This window comes from Chenopodium album, chromosome 13 (assembly GCF_948465745.1).
Source record: "Chenopodium album chromosome 13, dcCheAlbu1.1, whole genome shotgun sequence".
NCBI classification, from domain to species: domain Eukaryota; kingdom Viridiplantae; phylum Streptophyta; class Magnoliopsida; order Caryophyllales; family Amaranthaceae; genus Chenopodium; species Chenopodium album.
Genome location: NC_137846.1, coordinates 4,449,406 through 4,469,346, shown reverse-complemented (window position 1 = coordinate 4,469,346; position 19,941 = coordinate 4,449,406). Strand labels below are relative to the sequence as shown.

Sequence of the window (19,941 nt, the reverse complement as noted above, 5' to 3'; positions counted from 1 at the left end):
CACCTTGACTTTGTTGCTGTAAGACCCGTTCTCTTCACCTTATTTTTGTTGAATTGAAATTATTTTTACTGAAACAAAATTATCTTTGTTAAACTTAAATTATTTTTACTGAACTTAAATTAATTTTACTGAACTGAAATTATTTTTGCTGAACTGAAATTATTTTTACTGGTTTTCTATTATAATTCTTCTTTAAGAAAACTGAATTTTACTGACTGAACTTATTTTTACTGAATTGAAATTATTTTTACTGAACTGAACTTATTTTTACTGAACTAAAATTATAATTACTTAATATTATTTTTTTAAGGTGAAGAGAACAGGGCCTAAATCACGATATTGATAATTAATATTTCTAATTATAGATATTTTAAAAACATGAATCAAGACTACTTCATCATTTAACTGAATTACATTTATAATCCGTATGTACATGTGGTAACAATAACAGGATTATACTGAAGTAAAAATAAACGAAGTAATAATTTTTAAATAGAACATATTAAAACGAGTAATTGTAAAAAATAAAAGAGGAATTCTGTTTGGTAACATTGTAAAAAAAAAAAACTTATTATCTTTGATAATTATGTCGATTAACTAATTTTTTATTAACTAATGATATGTCAACTTTTAATCTTTAAGTAGGTTAATTGACATTTTTTTTTCCAAACAAGTGGACTAGTGGAGCAAGTAAAAATGAGAAGTTGAGGCTTTAAACCAAGGAACAAAACCAAAAAAAAAAAATAAAACAGTGAACTGAAACGACGTCGTATTAGAATTTTCACACTCATCTTCGTCATCAACATGTGAGAAAAGGGCAAAACCCCAATTAAACTTGTTCAATTTCTAAGTACGCAAAATTGCAGTGACCTTAAAATTCTGGGCTTCTGCTATAGTTGCGAAGAAGAAGCGAAATGATTTCAATATGGCGGCAAGTCTCTAGAACTTTCGCTTCTCCATCACCTACTACAATTCCAGCTTTCGTTCCTCCATCTTTTAGATTCTTCTCCACTTCGTCTCCTTATGTAGGTACGAAATTTAAAAAATTAATTTCTGTTTTTTTTCTTCTCTTAATTTGTTGGTTTTTAGTTAAATCTTGTTATGAATTTACAATTTGGATTAATTAGAGGAATACCCAGATTTCATTTTTTAAAATTGTTTTCTACTGGTTTTGGGTTTAGGGTTTAGGGTTTTTGAGCTTGATTTTAACATAGTTGATTTTCAATTTTTTTGGGTTGAAATATTGATCAGTAATGTTTTTGGTGTTAGAAGTCTGAAAAGGGCACAATTTTCATTTTAGTTGTGTTTTCTTTAGTTGCTCAATTTGCTAAGATCAGAGAAGAATGAGAAATAAGTCTCCTTTGTCTTTGTTGTGAGATAATATTTTCTCTTTCAGATTATAATTTGTGGACTTTGCTTCGTTATTTTTGGAAATGCAATTGGATTTTGTACAGAACCCATTACTCCATTAGAGATTTTCCTTTATTAGTTTGGTTAAACTTTTAATTGAGGGATTGATGTGTGGTTTGACATGGCAGTGAAGGTTGGAATACCGGAGTTTTTGAATGGGATAGGGAAAGGAGTAGAGGCTCATGTGGGGAAGCTTGAGTCTGAGTTTGGGGACCTTCAAAAGTTGCTTGTCGTTCGTACTCTTAAGCTCAAGAAGCTCGAAATTCCATGTAAACATGTAAGTATTTCTCTTGATACCTTTGTTGCTGAGAGATTGTGCAATTTTAATTACATTTGTTACATTGTATTAGAGTTGAGTTTAACACATTGTTTACCGATTTTGTGCTTTGGTTATGTATTTATCTCTCAGCTTCCTTGCTGGTTCACTGTCTTGATTACTTCAATCATTGGTAGCAATGGTGTTTATAATTTCAGATTTGCAGTACTGCTGTGTGCTATAATGGTTTTGACGGTAGATTTATTTAATATTCTATTAAAACTGGAACCAATTTTAAAATGTTTGTACTCTGGAGTTTGTTCTAGACTATGTTTCACAAGTACAAGTTAATTAGATGAGGATGATTTCTTAGAGGCTGAGTTTCCGTATGTAGCTCTAACTTGTAGCTATTTGGAGCTCCCATTGCAGCATTGTTTATATAGATAAATTTAGTTCCATATCTGTGGTGCTTATAGTGAAGAACTAAGTTTAATTGATTTAAGACTATTGTAAGGGTATAATGTTGGATCATACGTCATAGTATACCCACACATCCATTGATGTGCTGAATGTTGGTATTCGAGTTTACTATTTGCTGTGACTGGCAGTAGACACTTATGTCTAAAGCACTCTTCTAGGAAATTTGATTCCCGTGGAATATAGAAACAAAGAAGAAAAGGGTGAGTGTTGAAGAAAAAGCCAAAAGCATTGTTTGTGATATACATATTGAATTTTACCAGTTAAATTGTTTTAGCTATGCAAAGATTGGTTACCTTACAACAAATCAGAAATCTAGACATTTTAATGACCCGTTTATGTATTTGTAGCGGAATTTACACTAGGCTTTGTTATATTGTAGGCTTTTAGCTATGATTTGAACTACACTTGAAAATGGAATATTGAGATTAAATTGCGGGAAGCAGGAAGGAGTTCTGAATGGGAAGCACTTCTGTTCTTTGAAATCTTAATTACATATGGTTACAATTGTTTTGGTCTTTATAAAGTTATTTCATACTCTGTATCTCTAAAGACACTTAAAATGTTGGCTGTTGTTTCCTTGTCAATACTTATCCGAGTTTCTGAACAATAGTACTCAATGCTGATTGTGGGGCTGGGAGGTGCTGAATTGGGTATCTTATGAGTGGCTGTTTCTTTTTTGGGGTGCCTTTTGGGGTTAACCAATGCATTAAATTGCAATGATATCGATGCAAGAATGGTTCTTCAGTGTTCACAGGCCTAAATTTTGGTAATATGGTTCTATTCAGGGTCAAGATGCTCTAATGGTCCAATTAGTTATAAGATTTATGATATTTCTATCATGCTAACTAGCTAAACTGTTTGATGGATAATCTTTTTATGCATGAGTTTGGTTTATTATTCTAGTACACCTTCTATTCTCTTTGCAGCACCAGTTATCACGTTTCACTAATGCAGCAAAAAAAACCTGCTGTAATACCTGTGCCCTTTAGTTCTTCCCATCCTCTCTCAGTCTCTCCAGAGTCTCCACCTTCAAATTATTTCTGATGGCTTTAGGAAATCTGAAAATGTTAGAACTGAAGTATTTCTAAATACTTGACAATAGTTTCCAGATTAAAGGAGTAATTTTATTTTACCATGAATTTTCAAAACAAAAGATTGATATAATTTTCATTTTGCTTGTCAGAGGAAGCTGATACTGAAGTATGCCCACAAATACAGAGTAGGACTTTGGAGGCCACGATCTGACATGGTGAAAGTTTAGGTCCTCTCTAATTAGCAGTGTTCCTAATTGATGCTGAAAAATTCAAGGTTGCTTTTCACCTGTCTGAATCAAAATTGTACCTGGTTGACGACGAGACTTGGCACTTTAGGATTATTGCCATTAATTTCAACCTTGTTCCTGATTATTTGGATCGGGTTTTTGCTTTCAATAGGAAATTTTGATAATTGATGGTTATCAGTGTTAGTAAAACAACGCTTTACTGATCTTATTTTGTTTTTTAAAACTTTCCCTACCATTGTGGTGAATTATACTCCGTACTATGTTTTATCAGAATAAGCATACCAAGATATTAGTTCTAGCTGTTTTTTTTCTGCAGTTTATGTGAACTTCTGCTTCTTTTTGTTTTTTTTTTCTTTTACTTGAAAAGGAAAATTAATAATAATAAGTCATACAACATTCACAATGATCTTTACAGTATTAAGTTTGGTAAATCTCAAAATTGGAGTATCAGCACAAATTTCATGATCAAATTAAAAACTTTCAGATTTCGTATTACTTTGTATAATTTCAATGTGTTTGCATCTGATTTCATATTTCTTCATTAAATTATTGAGATTTAAAAAATCGATTGAAAATCATACATCCTCCTATGACAACATACGGAGTAAAAAAGAGGGGAAAAAAATCCTTGTAAAAGGAGGAAGCAATCTACTCTCTTTGTCACATAACAAAGTACTCCGTATCTATTTTTTATTTACACAACTTTCATACTTTATTATGTTATCATAAAATAAGATAGCATTTTAAAATGCATTGATATAAATCTAAATTTATCTTGATTATACGAAGTTTGTGCTTTGTATTTCATCCGTTCTTAAAAGTTCGACTCACTTTGCATTTACACGGTCTCCAATGAACATCTTTGATCATTAATAACTTCGGTTATGTATAAGTAAAATTTTTAAAAAAATGATATTTGTCATTAGGGGAATCTAATAAGATCAAACTTGTTTTTTTTTGTTGAACAAAAAGATCAAACTTGTTAATTTATTTTGATTATATAAATCATAAATTGTGGTCAAAGCTATTTTATTTTGACCACATTAATGTACAATACTCTATATTAATGACAATTTATAAGTAGCACCAAAATTCATGAAAATCAAGTACTTAAAAATTCTTAAATTTTGAGCATCAATATGAAAATCAAGTACTCCCTCCGTGTTTTTTTTAAGTGTTACACTACTTTTTTTATTATATCTTTTCTCTCACATTCATTACTTTACACTAAAGGGTAATGCTATATGTAGCCCTAAGGGCTATATATAAGCATTAAATATACTCTTGGAAATTGTATAAAATTAAGAATTCATGACAAAAACACGCGTACATCAGTGTAATTAGTGTTCATATTTTCATGATTTATTAACTTTTTACGATTTTCAAGTGTAAATTCAATGCTTATATGTAACCCTAAGGGCTATGTATAACATTTTCCTTCAATAAACTATTAACCCCACTATTTTTTTCTTACGGGTACTATCTTTCTTTTTTTCAATTTTTTTATACTCCAACTACTCCACTTACCTCTTATTTTATTTTAGTCAATTAAATTGTCTAAAACTATGTGCCGGTCAAACTGTAACACTTAAAAAAACACGAAGGAAGTACTTGTCTTTTTTTTTTGAAATAGGGGAGTACTTGTCTTGTCAATTTTTTTTTTGTGGTCAAAAGTTAAAAATTACAGTACGAAGTACTTGTATGAGACAGAAGGTTATTACTCACTTCATTTTTAAATACTTGATCTACTTTCTTTTTCCAGCCGTATTTAAATACTTGTTCCATTTTCGTTTTTGGAAAGCTTTTATAATATTTAATTCATTTCTCACACTTGGTGGACCCAATTTAATACTCTTTCTCCTCCTATTCTTCACTACTTTTGCTTTTACAATTTTTTATTTTCTCAACTATCCACTATCTCCATATTTTATTACTTTCTCCAATTTCTCCTAAAACTCCGCGCATGAAGAAATGGAGCAAATATTTAAAAATGAAGAGAATACAAAGCTAGAAAATAAAAGACAATTTTTTTTTTTAAACAATATACGAAGTATACGGAGTAACATACAAGTTTGACAAACAAAGACCTAGAACTTTTTTTTTATTTTTTTTTTATTTTTTATTTTTATATAAATTTCAGATCTAATACGAAGTGGGTATATAAGTACATACGAGTATAAGTTTTTGCAGAGACTCACAATGGAGAAGATAAGGCTTAGACATCGAGCTTTTGCAGTCTTCTTTCACGGCGGCAACTCGTATTCTTTCTTGTCTTCTCTCCCTTCCCCTTTCTTTCACTACCTTTTCTCTAATTCTATTTTAGTTTCTCATTATCATCGTCATTTGGATAACACTGTGTTACATTAAAGGAAAAAGAGGGAATAGGGTAGTTTGAGATCGGAAAACCCTAATTCTATTTGTCGATTCTGCTAATCAACAATGCAAATTAGGGTTTTCCGTTCTCAAACTTCCCCTTTCCCTCTTCAATCAATTGACCTCTCCAATTCTTACTGTCATTTGGGTCGCATCGATTTCAGGTTTTCTAGATCCCCTTTGTTGATATTACTGTCATGATAGTGGCTTCCCTGGACTCTTTGGATTACATCCAGGGTACCTTGATTTTGACGATGAATGTCCCGACTACTTCGACGATTTTGATGATTTACCACTCCATTATCATGCTCCACAAGCTTACCAAAATCATTTTCTTCTTAATCTTCCTCTCATCAGAACTCAAACATATTTTGAAGGATTCTTATGTTACAACCTCGATGCAAGTACTCTAGCCCTCTTGCAATTCCAATCGCTAATTCTTCCCATGATAGGGAGGGTTGGCTGTTTCTTCCATACAGATACTTTTCAAGTGATCCATTAGGCATGAGCTCATAGACAAGAGCTCGATGTCGACCCTCAAAGCAGAATCCCAGGACGGTGACAATTTTAACATGGTTGGTGTTTCCAATACTTGCAACCTCGTTGAAAAAATCCTCGTTAAAAAAATCGTCAGAAATTTGTACTCTCACTTAACTATTTAATTTATAAATAAAAAAACACCACCACCACTCTAACCACCAGCCACCCTCCTCCTTTTCCCCTCCCCCAACTCAGGCGCTGCCTTAAACCCTCCACCTCCGGTAACCTACCTACACGTCCAGCCACCCTCCGAAACCCTAAATTCGGCAACACACCTTAAGATTATCCAAACCTAAATCATCGTCATTTGGATTACACTTGGAAATTTTACCCTCGCAAATAACCTCAACTAATGATTTTTCAATCACTGATTCGTCAACCAATGATTTTTCAACCACAAATTCTATAACCGATGGTTCCTCATCCTCAATAACATTCGTATTATTATAGTGTCCATAGACTTTTTCATCAAGAGCCTTCCAATAACTTTCATTAGCAACTAATCGTTTCCGAATATGATCATAATTATATGAAAAGACTCTAAAGTCATCCGGAGCACGCACGAAAAACTCACTATAAGGGCATTCAGGATTTTCATGACAAAGACGATATTGACAACAACAGTAGTCTGGTTCTGCATAAAAAGCATATATTTCTTATAGTGATGTAAGCATATAGATCGGGCCCGCCTTTTTCTTCGTGGGCTTCTCTTCTCGCGCCCGATCGGGCGCGCCTTCGGGCGACGACTCTTGCACCGGACGGTGACACTTCGGGCGATTTGGACTCCTTGTTTGGGCTTGTAACTTGGCCCAAACCAAATATCCTCCTTGGGGCTTTAATCATTCGGTCCAACGCCTCGTCTTCACATAAGTCGAGCCCTTATTCACCGGTTCGATGACTCTAACCGGCCTTGGGCTATGAAAGATGGTCGTACTCCTTCAATGCTCGTAGTTGCTTCATATAATCCCGGGAAAATGCTCCAAGAGTATAATTCCCTACAAAACTCAACCAAAACTACAAAAACACTAGAAAACACATTAGTAATAAAAGTGGCTCTAAAGAGCCAAAAACACTACCAATTATGACCAAGGGACGGAGGTAAAACACTATATAAAATAGACATATCAGTCGCCGGGCCGGCGGTAGGGGTTCAAGGCGGCAACTCAAATGGGGGAGGGAGCTGCTGTCAAGGGAGGGGGAAAGGGAGAGGGAGGGGTGGCTGGCTGGTTGGTGGTGGGGGTGGGGTTTTTTTTTTTTTTAATTTATAAATTAAGTAGTAAAATGAGAATTAGAGGTTAATTATAAGAAATTAGAGGTTAATTAAGTGTATTAGTAGGACTAGGTTGTTTTCTTTTACTAAAAAGCTTTTAAAAAGTTTTTTTTCGCAAAATGGTTCATGTAAAAGGTTTTTTTTGACAAATTTGCCAAAAAAGCAGGGTCTGATTTACATGTCAAAAACTTGCAATTTTGTATCTGCGATTTGATGATTTCTGTGACTGTTGGGGATTGAATATTGTATGGTAAACATTGAACATGAATTCTTAACTTGTATTGTCGAACTTGAGTTTAGGAAGTTGCAGCGGCATGCTTGACCTTAGAAACTGTAATTATTGCACTGTGACTATTGGCGGAGTGGCGTAATTGAATGAATTAGACGTACCCTCAGTTTAGGAACTCTTGCATTGGCACCAGTTCATGCTTCTCTTTGTAGGGCGATTTTAGAATCACTCAAATTTACTTTGTATTAGAGGTGATCAACATTGGTCCGGCCCAAAAATAGGGTGGGTTTGGGTAAACCTAAAAACGTTTTTTTTTTGTCAAAAACCCGAACCCAACCCGAAAAGCCTACTTTAGCCCGAGCAAGATATATGATGCATTTGTAGAGATTTATGAGACATATATTATAGCAGGCTAGGTGTTAGAATCCGCCTCTTTCTTTATGTATCCCCTTCCCTTTTCTTTGTATTTTCCCTTATGTAATGTCTTTTAAGTCTTTATTTTTACTTTCTAGGCTCTAGGGAGAATTATTGTGTTACTGTCGTTTCAACGTCCACCTGTAATTCTCTACTTATTCAATATAAAGCTTTTTAGGGAGTGAATGATCATTGAATCTAAGCTCCCTACCCCGTTGCTATTGCTTTAAGACTTGTGTGTTGTTTAAGCCTTTATAGATATTGTGCTTGCCTTGTTTTAAAGCTTCCCCACCAAACCAAGAGACCCCAAAGACGCCTTCATCTCGTCGGTTCCGCTTGTGCCCGCTTTGAAGTATCGGCCGTCACAAGCCCCGACTCCGCACCCGTTGTCAACGTGTGTCATCTTGAGATACCTTTGGTCCGTGTTGTTGTGTGTTCACGAACCTCTCTCGCTTTAGGCTCGCGTCCTTGTCGCCAATAGACAAGAGCGCGCCGCACGATCTGGTGTCAAAACTCTCGGACCGTGACAGTTGGTATCAGAGCCAGGTTGCTCGAAAAATGGCGCACGACGAGACGCCAGAATATTCATGGGAAGAACGACTTGCATGGCTTGAAGGCAAGTCGGAAGAGTGGGCTATATTGGGAGAAAGGTTGCCCAAGCTCGAAGATATTGTGATAAAACAAGCCGAGCAAATAGAGAGGCTTGCTTCGACGGTCGATGGGTTGACGGAGCAGCTTAACTTTGTGCAAAGCCTAGCTGATGAGGCACAAGACAAATGTGCAACCTTGATGCATGCTCAACGAGGGCTCGGGGGAAGTGGAGGTGCTAGAATAAAACCTCCCAAACCTCGGACCTTTAATGGCACGAGAGATTCGAAGGAAGTGGATAACTTCATCTTCGACATGGAGCAATACTTCCGCATATGTCAGTTGGAGGACGGACTAAAAGTAGATACTGCCACGATGTATTTAGTGGACGACGCTAAACTCTGGTGGCGCACTAAGTACGCCGACATCCAAGCCAAGAGGACGTCGGTAGACACTTGGGATGACCTAAAGAAAGAATTGATGGCTTAATTCTACCCGGAGAATACTGAGTTCGTTGCTCGAACCAAGCTTGCAACCTTACAACACAAAACCTCCATTCGAGAATATGTAAAAGAGTATTCGGCGTGCATGTTGGAGATTCATGACATGTCGGAGAAAGACCGTCTATTCAACTTCGTGCGAGGTCTGAAAGATTGGGCCCAAAGGGAGATATGGCGCCAGAAAATTGATACCTTATCAGGTGCTATAGCTGCAGCTGAAAGGCTGATGGATTACTCATCAGAGAGGGTGCCTAACCAGAAGAAGGTAAACATGGGGTCAGCTTCAAGTACTCCGAAGAGCACTAGTGGTAATTCTCAAGCTAGCTCGAACAGTGTAGGGAACAGATATAGGAGTGGGGGAGAGGACTCGCGGAGGAGCGGAGTCGCGGCGTCCACAAACAAAGGTGGATCCTCCGGCTCATCCTCCTGGAACAAAACCCTCACTTGCATACTTTGTCGCGGACCGCATAAATGGTTTGAGTGCCAACACAAGGCGGAAATAGACAACCTCCAAAAGAAGCTCTCCTCAATGTCCGCAGAACCGACCAAGGGGGATGACAAAGAAGAGGAGGTAGTTAGCGAAGAAGAACCCTCGAAGTTGGGGGCAGTGTACTATATGTGTGCAATGGGAAAAGAGACGCTAGGAGATAAGAGCCGAGCCACTAGCCTGATGTACGTTGATGTCTTGATAAATGGGAAGAAAGCCCGGGCGATGGTTGATACGGGAGCTACTCATAATTTTGTCACAAAACGGGAGGCAAACAGATTAGGCCTGAAAGCAGTGCATAGTCGAGGCCGAATGAAGACCGTGAACTCTGAAGCACAACCAACTTGCGGGGTGGCAAGAGATGTGAACACTAAGATTGGGGAGTGGAGTGGGACTCTGGACTTCACAGTGGCAACAATGGATGATTTCGAACTGGTTCTCGGGATGGACTTCCTACACACCAGTAAGGCTGTTCTGATGCCCCACCTAGGGTCCTTACTTGTGACAAGCCACCAACCATGCCTCTTGCGCACCCACGCCCGAGCTGAAGAAGGGAAAGAACTGAAAGGCCCCCTCCTCTCGGCGATGCAACTCAAGAAGGGGATTAGGAGGAATGAGCCTACGTTCCTCGCTACTCTCTCAATGAAGGATGAAGAGGAGGAGGGGGACATCCCTGAGGTCATAAGAGAGTTACTGGGGGAGTACTCAGATATCCTTTCCAAGGAGCTCCCAAAATCTCTTCCCCCTCGGAGGGCCATAGATCACAGCATTGAACTGGTGCCTGGTGCTAGAGCACCCGCGAGAAGTCCTTATCGGATGGCCCCTCCGGAGCTCGTAGAGTTGCGCAGACAATTGGATGGGTTGCTGGAAGCTGGATTTATCCGACCTTCTAGAGCTCCTTATGGGGCACCGGTCCTTTTCCGGAAGAAGCAAGATGGGAGTTTGAGACTGTGCATCGACTACAGAGCCTTGAACAAGCTAACAGTGAGAAATCACTATCCAATTCCCTTGGTGGCAGACTTGTTCGACCAGCTAGGAGACGCTGTGTACTTCACCAAGCTTGATCTAAGGTCCGGCTACCATCAGGTTCGAATTGCTCATGGAGATGAACCAAAGACGGCCTGCGTCACCAGGTACGGAGTGTTTGAGTGGTTGGTCATGCCATTCGGGCTAACAACTGCTCCTACAACATTCTGTACATTGATGAATCAAGTCTTTCACGACTATCTAGACAATTTTGTGGTTGTCTACTTAGACGACATTGTAATATTCAGCAACACCCTCGAAGACCACTTAGAACACTTGAAGAAGGTGTTTGAGAAATTGAGATAGCACCATTTGTTCGTGAAGCGAAAGAAATGTGCTTTTACGAAGAAAGAAGTGAGCTTTCTTGGACATTTCGTAGGCGGAGGCCGCATAAGAATGGATCCTAAGAAAATCCAAGCCATTAGTGATTGGCAAGCTCCAAAGAACGTCTCGGAGTTAAGATCGTTCTTGGGGTTAGCTTATTACTATCGCCACTTCATTCAAGGGTACTCTGAAATTGCAAGCCCCCTCACAGAGTTGTTGAAGAAAGACAACAAGTGGGATTGGTTAGAAAAACAACAAGGGGCTTTCCTCAAGCTCAAAGAAGCAGTAATGAAGGAGCCGGTTCTAGCGCTCCCTAACATCAACAAGCCGTTTGAAGTCGAGACAGATGCATCCGATTATGCTTTGGGTGGGGTCTTACTCCAAGAAGGACACCCAATTGCTTATGAGAGTCGGAAGTTGAGTGAGGCAGAAAGGAGATATGCAGCACAAGAAAAAGAGCTTTTAGCTATTGTGCATTGTTTGAAGGGGTGGAGACACTACTTGTTGGGCTCGAAGTTTATTGTTCGCACCGACAACACGGCAGCTAGCTACTTCCTCACCCAACCAAAATTAACGGGAAAGCAGGCTCGTTGGCAGGAGGCCCTTGCCGACTTTGATGTGGAGTTCACTTATAGACCGGGAGCAAGCAACAAAGTCGCTGATGCCCTGAGTAGGCGTGTTGATCTTGCCGCAATGTACAAGCTGGCCCCTATAACCGCAAGCAGTATTGCCACGTCAGTTAGGGATCAAGTACGAGCTTACCTACCAGATGACCCGATGACAACAACAATAATGAAGATGATTGAAGAGGGGAAGACCAGACGGTTTTGGATGGAAGATGGCCTCATCTTCACCAAAGGTACAAAGCTTTTCATCCCTAAAGCAGGAGGACTAAGGAAAATGTTGTTGAAGGAATGCCATGACACTCTATGGGCGGGACATCCAGGTTGGAAGAGGACTTTAAGCTTACTCTCCATGGGGTATTATTGGCCTGGGATGAAGGAAGATGTCATGAACTACACCCGGACCTGTTTGGTTTGTCAGCAAGACAAGGTGGATCGTCAGAAACCTGGAGGCCTCCTAGACCTTCTCCCTGTGCCATCACGTTCGTGGGAAAGCATATCTATGGACTTCATCAGTGGTCTCCCCAAAGTAGATCAGTATTCGACGGTAATGGTGGTGATCGACAGATTCTCAAAATATGCCACCTTTGTTCCCTTGCAGAAGGCCTGCGGTGCTGAGGAGACGGCGTCATTGTTCTTCAGACACATTGTGAAGTATTGGGGTTTGCCTCAAAGCATCATTAGCGACCGAGACACAAGATTCACGAGCATATTCTGGACGGAATTGTTTAAGCTAATGGGGTCAGACTTGAACATGTCTTCAAGCCACCATCCTCAATCTGATGGGCAAACAGAGAGATTCAACGGTCTCTTAGAAGAATACTTGAGACATTTTGCCAGCGCCAATCAGAAGGATTGGGTGAAACTCCTTGACGTTGCCCAACTTTGCTTCAACTCCCAGAAGAGTACCGCATCTAACAGAAGCCCATTTGAGCTGGTGATGGGCCAACAACCTCTACTGCCTCACTCCATAGCAACATCCGAAGAGGGCAGGAGCCGCGAAGCACGAGAGTTCAAGCGAGAATGGCAGCAAAACATGGAAGTTGCCCGTGCTTACTTAGAGCGAGCATCGAAGAGAATGAAGAAGTGGGCTGACCAGAACAGAAGGTCGTTGGAGTTCAGTGTAGGGGACATGGTGATGGTGAAAGTCTTGCCAGAACAACTCAAGTTTCTTAGAGGAAGGGATCGTCGACTGATTAGAAAATATGAAGGCCCCATCCGCATCACCAAACGGATTGGGAAGAATGCTTACAAGGTGGAACGGCCTACGTGGATGAGGATACACCCAGTTTTCCACGTTAGTCGCCTCAAACCATATCATCCAGATGCCGAAGACGATAGCCGTAACACCAGCAACCGCGCCAACATCAGAACCAGGACAAGAACATCCCCTGCAACCGAAGAGTGAAGCTGCTATTTCTTTTCCTTTAAGTGTAAGTTTGTTTGTAAGTCGACGAGGTCGTCGACAGCTTAAGTGGGGGAGGATGTTAGAATCCGCCTCTTTCTTTATGTATCCCCTTCCCTTTTCTTTGTATTTTCCCTTATGTAATGTCTTTTAAGTCTTTCTTTTTACTTTCTAGGCTCTAGGGAGAATTATTGTGTTACTGTCGTTTCAACGTCCACTTGTAATTCTCTACTTATTCAATATAAAGCTTTTTAGGGAGTGAATGATTATTGAATCTAAGCTCCCTACCCCGTTGCTATTGCTTTAAGACTTGTGTGTTGTTTAAGCCTTTATAGATATTGTGCTTGCCTTGTTTTAAAGCTTCCCCACCAAACCAAGAGACCCCAAAGACGCCTTCATCTCGTCGGTTCCGCTTGTGCCCGCTTTGAAGTATCGGCCGTCACAAGCCCCGACTCCGCACCCGTTGTCAACGTATGTCATCTTGAGATACCTTTGGTCCGTGTTGTTGTGTGTTCACGAACCTCTCTCGCTTTAGGCTTGTGTCCTTGTCGCCAATAGACAAGAGCGCGCCGCACGATCCGGTGTCGAAACTCTTGGACCGTGACACTAGGCCTTAACGCGATATATCGTTTGGTCTAAAAGTCATACGTGGAGGAATTCATGGCCATTGCTAGAAGCATGCCTAATTTACACAATTTTCAACTGATTTGGTAACTTCGTAACATGAGTAATGAAGGCTTGAAAGCAATTCTTGAAGAATGCCCTCTTCTTGAATCCCTTGATATACAAGCGTGTTTTCACATTGTATTAGTCAATGGTTTCAAAGCATTTCTCTTTTTAGTCTCTAGTGATTCTTTAATTTACAGAATACTTGAACTATAAGTAAACTATTACCAATTTCTTTCACCCTTTCTAAGTTTCTATGGTTTACAGACCATCATACTGTGTGTTGTTGAGCTCATTAATTAATGTCTTAAGGGTGATAGAAAAGAAGTTATAATATGAGCACGCTCCTATAACAAATTAACGAGGAAACGATGTAGAACATCTGAACATTCATAACTGAGTTTCCCTCGTCTCAATTCTTCTTTTTCTGTCACCACATTTATTTTTTCTTCCATTGGCATGGCTTGCTGCTACGAATGACTCTCTTTGCAGGATTGTGTCCAACTCAATTTTAACCGCTTTGATAATAAGTACGAAGTATATTATTGTTATTAGATTTTTTTTTTAGTTTTTTAAGGAATGGTTAATATATTATTAGAAAAGATATATATTTACAATATTTCTAAAATATTTGTTTCTGTAAATTCATGATTTTCTAAATTATTTGTTTATTTAATTTCGTTAATTTATTTTATTTTTTAAACAAAAAAACTAAGTACACATGCTATTGCTAGTGTATCTTTTATTATATAATTATTGATTGATGATTAATCAAAAACTGCAGTTTACCATATACTTAGTACAATGTAGGAGTGGCCAGCAGGAGAGTCACAAAATAGTGAATAATGACAACACAAACAAGCATCAACTTTGGTCTAATGTCAGACATCGATCTCTTCTCCATTAACAGTAGACATAATAGTGTTCTCTTGCTCCACAAATTCACAAACCAAATGAATCAAGTTCAAATTTGCATAACTAATTGCTGCATAAGTTCAAACTTTCTGGTAAACCACACATTGGTACATTACCATATTTAGGCTACGTTCAAATAGTCTTGCAAACCACACATTACTATAAGTTTACTACATGGTCTTCAAGTGGCACATATGATGCCCTTTCATGTACAATTCATCCAACCCCCTTCCTCACCAAAATTCAGTTATTGGCTGAGAAATCAATCCAGGGGTGGTTTGTAACCATATCGGAAAGTTTTCGGATGACGAATCACTCCCATGGGGCACATGTCGCAGTAATTCTCGTAGTCCGCACCTATAAAAACATCAAAGATAAAGTTAGACAAACATATTTTAAGGAGCCGTGTGTAAGAGAGAGATGCTCATAATAAGAGGCCGTTCATTATTCTTGCCAAAAAAAAGTGAACCATCTAAAACATACACACCCAGGCAAAAATATTGCTAATTAGGCATGCATTAGGGCTTGCCGCCGACCAACACCTACATATCATTTACCATTGAATTCCCTAGTTTCACACAGTAATTCAAAACCACAACAATTAAAGCGTAATTAAGTATTTGCACAATTAAATCATCGAGATACTTATAAAGTATAATTTCACAAAAAAGAAAAAAAAAACTTTATTTGAAACCTATACTGGAAATAGAAGACAAAACATAATCCATCAGGAGTTTTTTTAATTTATTTTTTGGCCATTTTTACGGGTGACTTTAAGCAAGGGATTGTAGTTGTTTCAAAAAAAAAAAAAAAAAAAAAGATTTGTATTATACCAAATAAGCAGGCAGCAATGACATACAAACTTCTTAACCCTCTTTCTTTTGGACTATATTATGCGAAGACTTCCATGCATAGTAGAGCCTGTTACAGTTGCATGTTGCATTTTACTTCTTGCACTTCTATATAGGGATTCTCCCACTCCCCCAACAAAACTCCCAACTCTCAAAGGCAGCCAACCACATTAGGGCTTAGGCCATCAAGGAGGAGGTCATAAACAAAGATGAAATTAATTCAATTTAGTAATGATACAAAACTAGCTCAACTACATTTTCATTTCAGGTTAATTAGAGACTCACATTAGATAATAAAACAGAAGGTAATAACAGCACACAGATGAATCAAGAACAGAATAATCATGGAAACGTAAGAGGGAGAAAGCATTTTAAGGGACATATAACATGCTTAAGGGTCAAAAGAGGAGGAATGCATTTTAAACAAGATATAAGTTTGAGCTATGATGGGAAGTAAAGCAAAGGATATGAACCAAAACCATCCCTTCAAAAAGACAAACTTTTTTACGCTGGTTGGTCACCAAACAAGATTATCAAGTCATCTAAATCAAACAAGAACCCCAGGTTTAAGAGCAAAAAAACCTGAAGAACAATGGATCAATGGCATACTAGACGGGTACAAATAACAACAATGGGCATTATGAAGACAAGAGATCCAAATACTATCCCACCTGTGGAAACTTAAGAGATGATACTATCTCATTATAAAGAGCAAATTAAGCCCAAAGAACTCATCAAGCACAAATATCTAATATGAGCCGACACCAAAGGTTTGCTTTCATAAACCAAGAAGAAGACAAAAGGCTATACAAATTCATTGAAGTTGTACAAATTTAAAAGTTCAATTTATAGCTAAAACAATGCCCAAGCCATAATCCGTATAAAATAAGATCAGTTTGCATGAACCAAACTTTTATCAGGTGTCATATGCTACATGCTCTTGCAAACCCAATTTTTTAAAATCATTTTTTTATGCCTCCAATCCAAGTAAACTTGAGCCTCCCTTGGCTTCTTTTAAATCCCCATAAACCCAACTCTCCACTTTCCATAATAGACGTCTCACATGCCCAAAGCAACCTACTTGGTTCTTATCTTTTACCAAAAAAAAGCAAGCATTCAAAGGACAAAGATAACACTACAAATAGACAAAGCATTATTTAAACAGCATACAGAAAATATAGAATAGTTAAGAATATAAGTCTAAAGCTGAGTTCACCAGGGGGTGGAAAATAATTATAAAGATAAAGGTCTCACCGTCTAGCAGACTACAACAAGTTAGGGAAGAATTCGACCGAGGACTGATCATAAATTCAGCAAAGAAGAGCTTGCTGGAAAAATCCCCAGGAATAAGAGGCACTGTATCAGGCTTAGCAGTGAAGTTGCAATGAGTAGCATTACAGTGATCATGATCACCATGGACGATTTTGCCATTATTTTCAGACTTATAGTCTGTGTTCTGCATGTCATATCATAAAAGTAGTTTTACGTTATGCATAAGTCTTTACAGGGTATTAGTTAATACATTGGTATTTGAAAATGGCTAGTAAAAACTAAAAAGAAAAAAAATGAAAGTGCACTAATGATGTCAATTTAGTTGTGAAATGAGATGTGAAGTGAAATGTACAAAAACAATACGAAGCATAAATTGAAACGAAGAAAGTGATATTTATAGAGTACATACATTGGTTTTGTTAAAGTAAGCCAAGGCCTGTTCAGAATACTCAGCCACTCGTCTCTGGAGCTCCGCCTCGCTGATAGGCTTGTAACAATCAGTACGCCCTGGGAAGTACTCAATCGTCTTGGGAATGAAAAAAGGATAGTTATCCTTCTCCAACCTTGTAATCCATAATCAATCAATCTCTAAATTAAGTTCAATTTAATTCTTATTATCATTAAAAACCTTAAAATTCAGAACAAACAAATTATTATCATTATGAATAATTCCCCTAAAACAAAAACTTAAGATTCAAACAATATAGAAAATAATAATCATAAGCGATAATAACTTTGTAAATAACCAAGTAAAATTGGGCGATTTCGGAACAAACAAATTATTATCAGTATTCCCCTTAAAACAAAATTCCATCAAAAACTTAAAATTCAAACAATATAGAAAATAATACTCCGTAATAATCATAATTGTGAAAGTAATTAATAGCAGAGACAATGAAAAGCTTAAAATCTGGAAAATTATAATCTTACTTGTCATACAACGCTAGAAACTCATCCATAGCTTTATCGAGGTTAGTGCTATCCAAAGGATCTGCATCCAGAAACTCAGTTAGAGGAGGAATAGAACGAAAAAGACGAACAGGGATAGAGTCATCCATTTCTTTTCGATTTCTATTGCTTCTCTTCGATTAGGGTTTTCTGCAAAATTTCAGAGGAAAGAGGTTAGGTATTCTAATTGCAATTTTATAACCGATTTGGAGTCGGTTTTGGTTCTAATCTTTTCTTTTATTTAATGTTTTTTTTTCCATTCAATTTTGGTTTTTTTTTTAAATTTTTTGGTTTCTTTTTTTTAATTTTTTGGTTTCTTTTTTCCCAATTCTCTCTCTTCTCCTATCTTTCCTAATTCTTATCAAAGTTTTCCATTAAAATTTTCATTACTATATTTTCTTCTTTGTTTTTTTTACTCTGTTTTTTCTCCTTCCTTCTATAATTCCTTTTTCCTCTGTTTTTTTTTTCTATTTTTTCATTTTTTTCGATTTTACGATTGAATCTGTTCCTTACAATATGGAATCGGTTGTTTATCTGATTTTTTTAATTCATATGAATTGAATTTTTTTAGCTTCGATCAATTTCATTTGTGTATGAATTTCATCTGATTTTTTGCATATTTTTTATCAATGAACATAATCATGCAAAATATGAACATATGCATAGGTTCCCTTAAATGTGAAAATTAGCTTTTCATAAAGTGAACATAGGCATAAAAAATATGAACATATGCATTTCAGAAAGTAAACATAATAATATTATTATGAACATATTTAAGAAAGAAAACATATGCATAAACAGACTTAATGAGAATATTTCATGAACAACAAATATTTACTATAAATATTTACATTATGAACATATAAAATACTATTATGAATATAAGGCATTTAATTATGAACATAAAAAATTGAAGAAATAAAAAATAATATGATTATGAAACATATGCATCATAAGTATTAAAAATATGAACATATGCATTTTAGAAAATGGAAATACGCATTCAAAATATGAACATATGCGGTTCATTTTTGAATGAGTATGAACATAATTAAACATTTCAGAAGGTGAACATATACATAAAAAAATATGAACATATGGATTTAGAAAGTGAATATATGCATTTCAGAAAGTTTACAAAAGGATTCAAAATATGAACATAAGCATTTAAGAAAGTGAACATATGTACAAAAAATAAGAACATATGCATTTCAGAAAGTGAACATAAGTATTCAAAATATGAACACAAGAATTTACAATATGAACTTATGCATTTCAGAATGTGAACATAAGGTATCCGTTTGATTTCACTAATTTTTTTGACAATTCCAATAAAAAATTTCGAACAATAGAGTATCGAACAATATTCAAACAAAATTAAGTGATAATCATATAAATTCAAACAAAATTAAGTGAAATTTACATAAAATTGCCTTTTTTAGGGAGAATCCGTTTGATTTTTCATCTCATCTCAAATATACATGGTTGTTTTTGAAGAGAGATAGTGCATTATGTTTGATTGTTAGAGAGAGAAAATCAAAAAGATGAGTAATAAATTTAATTTCAGAAATTTAATAGTGACGTTTTTAAAAAAAAATTATATTTAAAAAGTAATAGTTGTTTGAAATATGTTTACTTTTTGGGTGGGCTCATTTTGGTTTGGGGCGCATTTGAAATTGAGCTTGTGGGCTGGTGTTGCATCTAAAATAGGTGCACAAGGGTGCATCTTAGACCTATTGCCAGAATGCAGCTAAGACCTATTGATAACCAAGCCTTTGCGGGCCATTTGGGCTAGATTTGAATTTAGTTTTTCTTTAACTTGAGTAAATTTTGTTTTTTATAAACTTATCTTATCTAATTTTGTTAACCCTTGTAGTAGGTTAAACTACTCTTTAAGTACTCTTAACATTTTGGTTCTAAAAAAAAAACCTTTTTATTTTAATGGAAATACTCCACAAGTAGAATTTTAGTGGATAGAGTTGTCTATTTAGATGTGCAGGTCGGATTTGGTGACATCAGATCGAATCTAATTTTAAACTTGAGTCATGCTAACTTAACGTGTCTATGCAAGCCAAAATTTAA

The 19,941-nt window shown here is 36.8% G+C and overlaps 3 protein-coding genes across 3 annotated transcripts; 2 read left to right on the top strand and 1 right to left on the bottom strand.

The window, feature by feature from the left end:
* The first annotated feature begins 853 nt into the window (after positions 1 to 853).
* LOC145576035 (uncharacterized) lies at positions 854 to 3,775 on the top strand. Its single transcript, XM_081633823.1, has 3 exons — positions 854 to 1,029; positions 1,539 to 1,687; positions 3,330 to 3,775. Exons 1-3 carry the CDS (start codon positions 915 to 917, stop codon positions 3,405 to 3,407), a joined length of 342 nt encoding a protein of 113 aa, XP_081489949.1. The 5' UTR covers positions 854 to 914; the 3' UTR covers positions 3,408 to 3,775.
* Positions 3,776 to 9,448: 5,673 nt separating this feature from the next.
* On the top strand, positions 9,449 to 11,161 carry LOC145575063 (uncharacterized). The gene has a single exon (XM_081632993.1). The coding sequence runs from the start codon at positions 9,449 to 9,451 to the stop codon at positions 11,159 to 11,161; it is 1,713 nt and encodes a 570-aa protein (XP_081489119.1).
* Positions 11,162 to 14,814: 3,653 nt separating this feature from the next.
* Positions 14,815 to 18,203, bottom strand: LOC145574321 (uncharacterized). The gene is made up of 4 exons (XM_081632077.1): positions 17,842 to 18,203; positions 17,321 to 17,474; positions 16,894 to 17,095; positions 14,815 to 15,145 (listed from the first exon to the last, which is right to left on the bottom strand). The coding sequence occupies exons 1-4, from the start codon at positions 17,967 to 17,969 to the stop codon at positions 15,051 to 15,053; spliced, it is 579 nt and encodes a 192-aa protein (XP_081488203.1). The 5' UTR covers positions 17,970 to 18,203; the 3' UTR covers positions 14,815 to 15,050.
* Between the last annotated feature and the right edge of the window lie 1,738 nt (positions 18,204 to 19,941).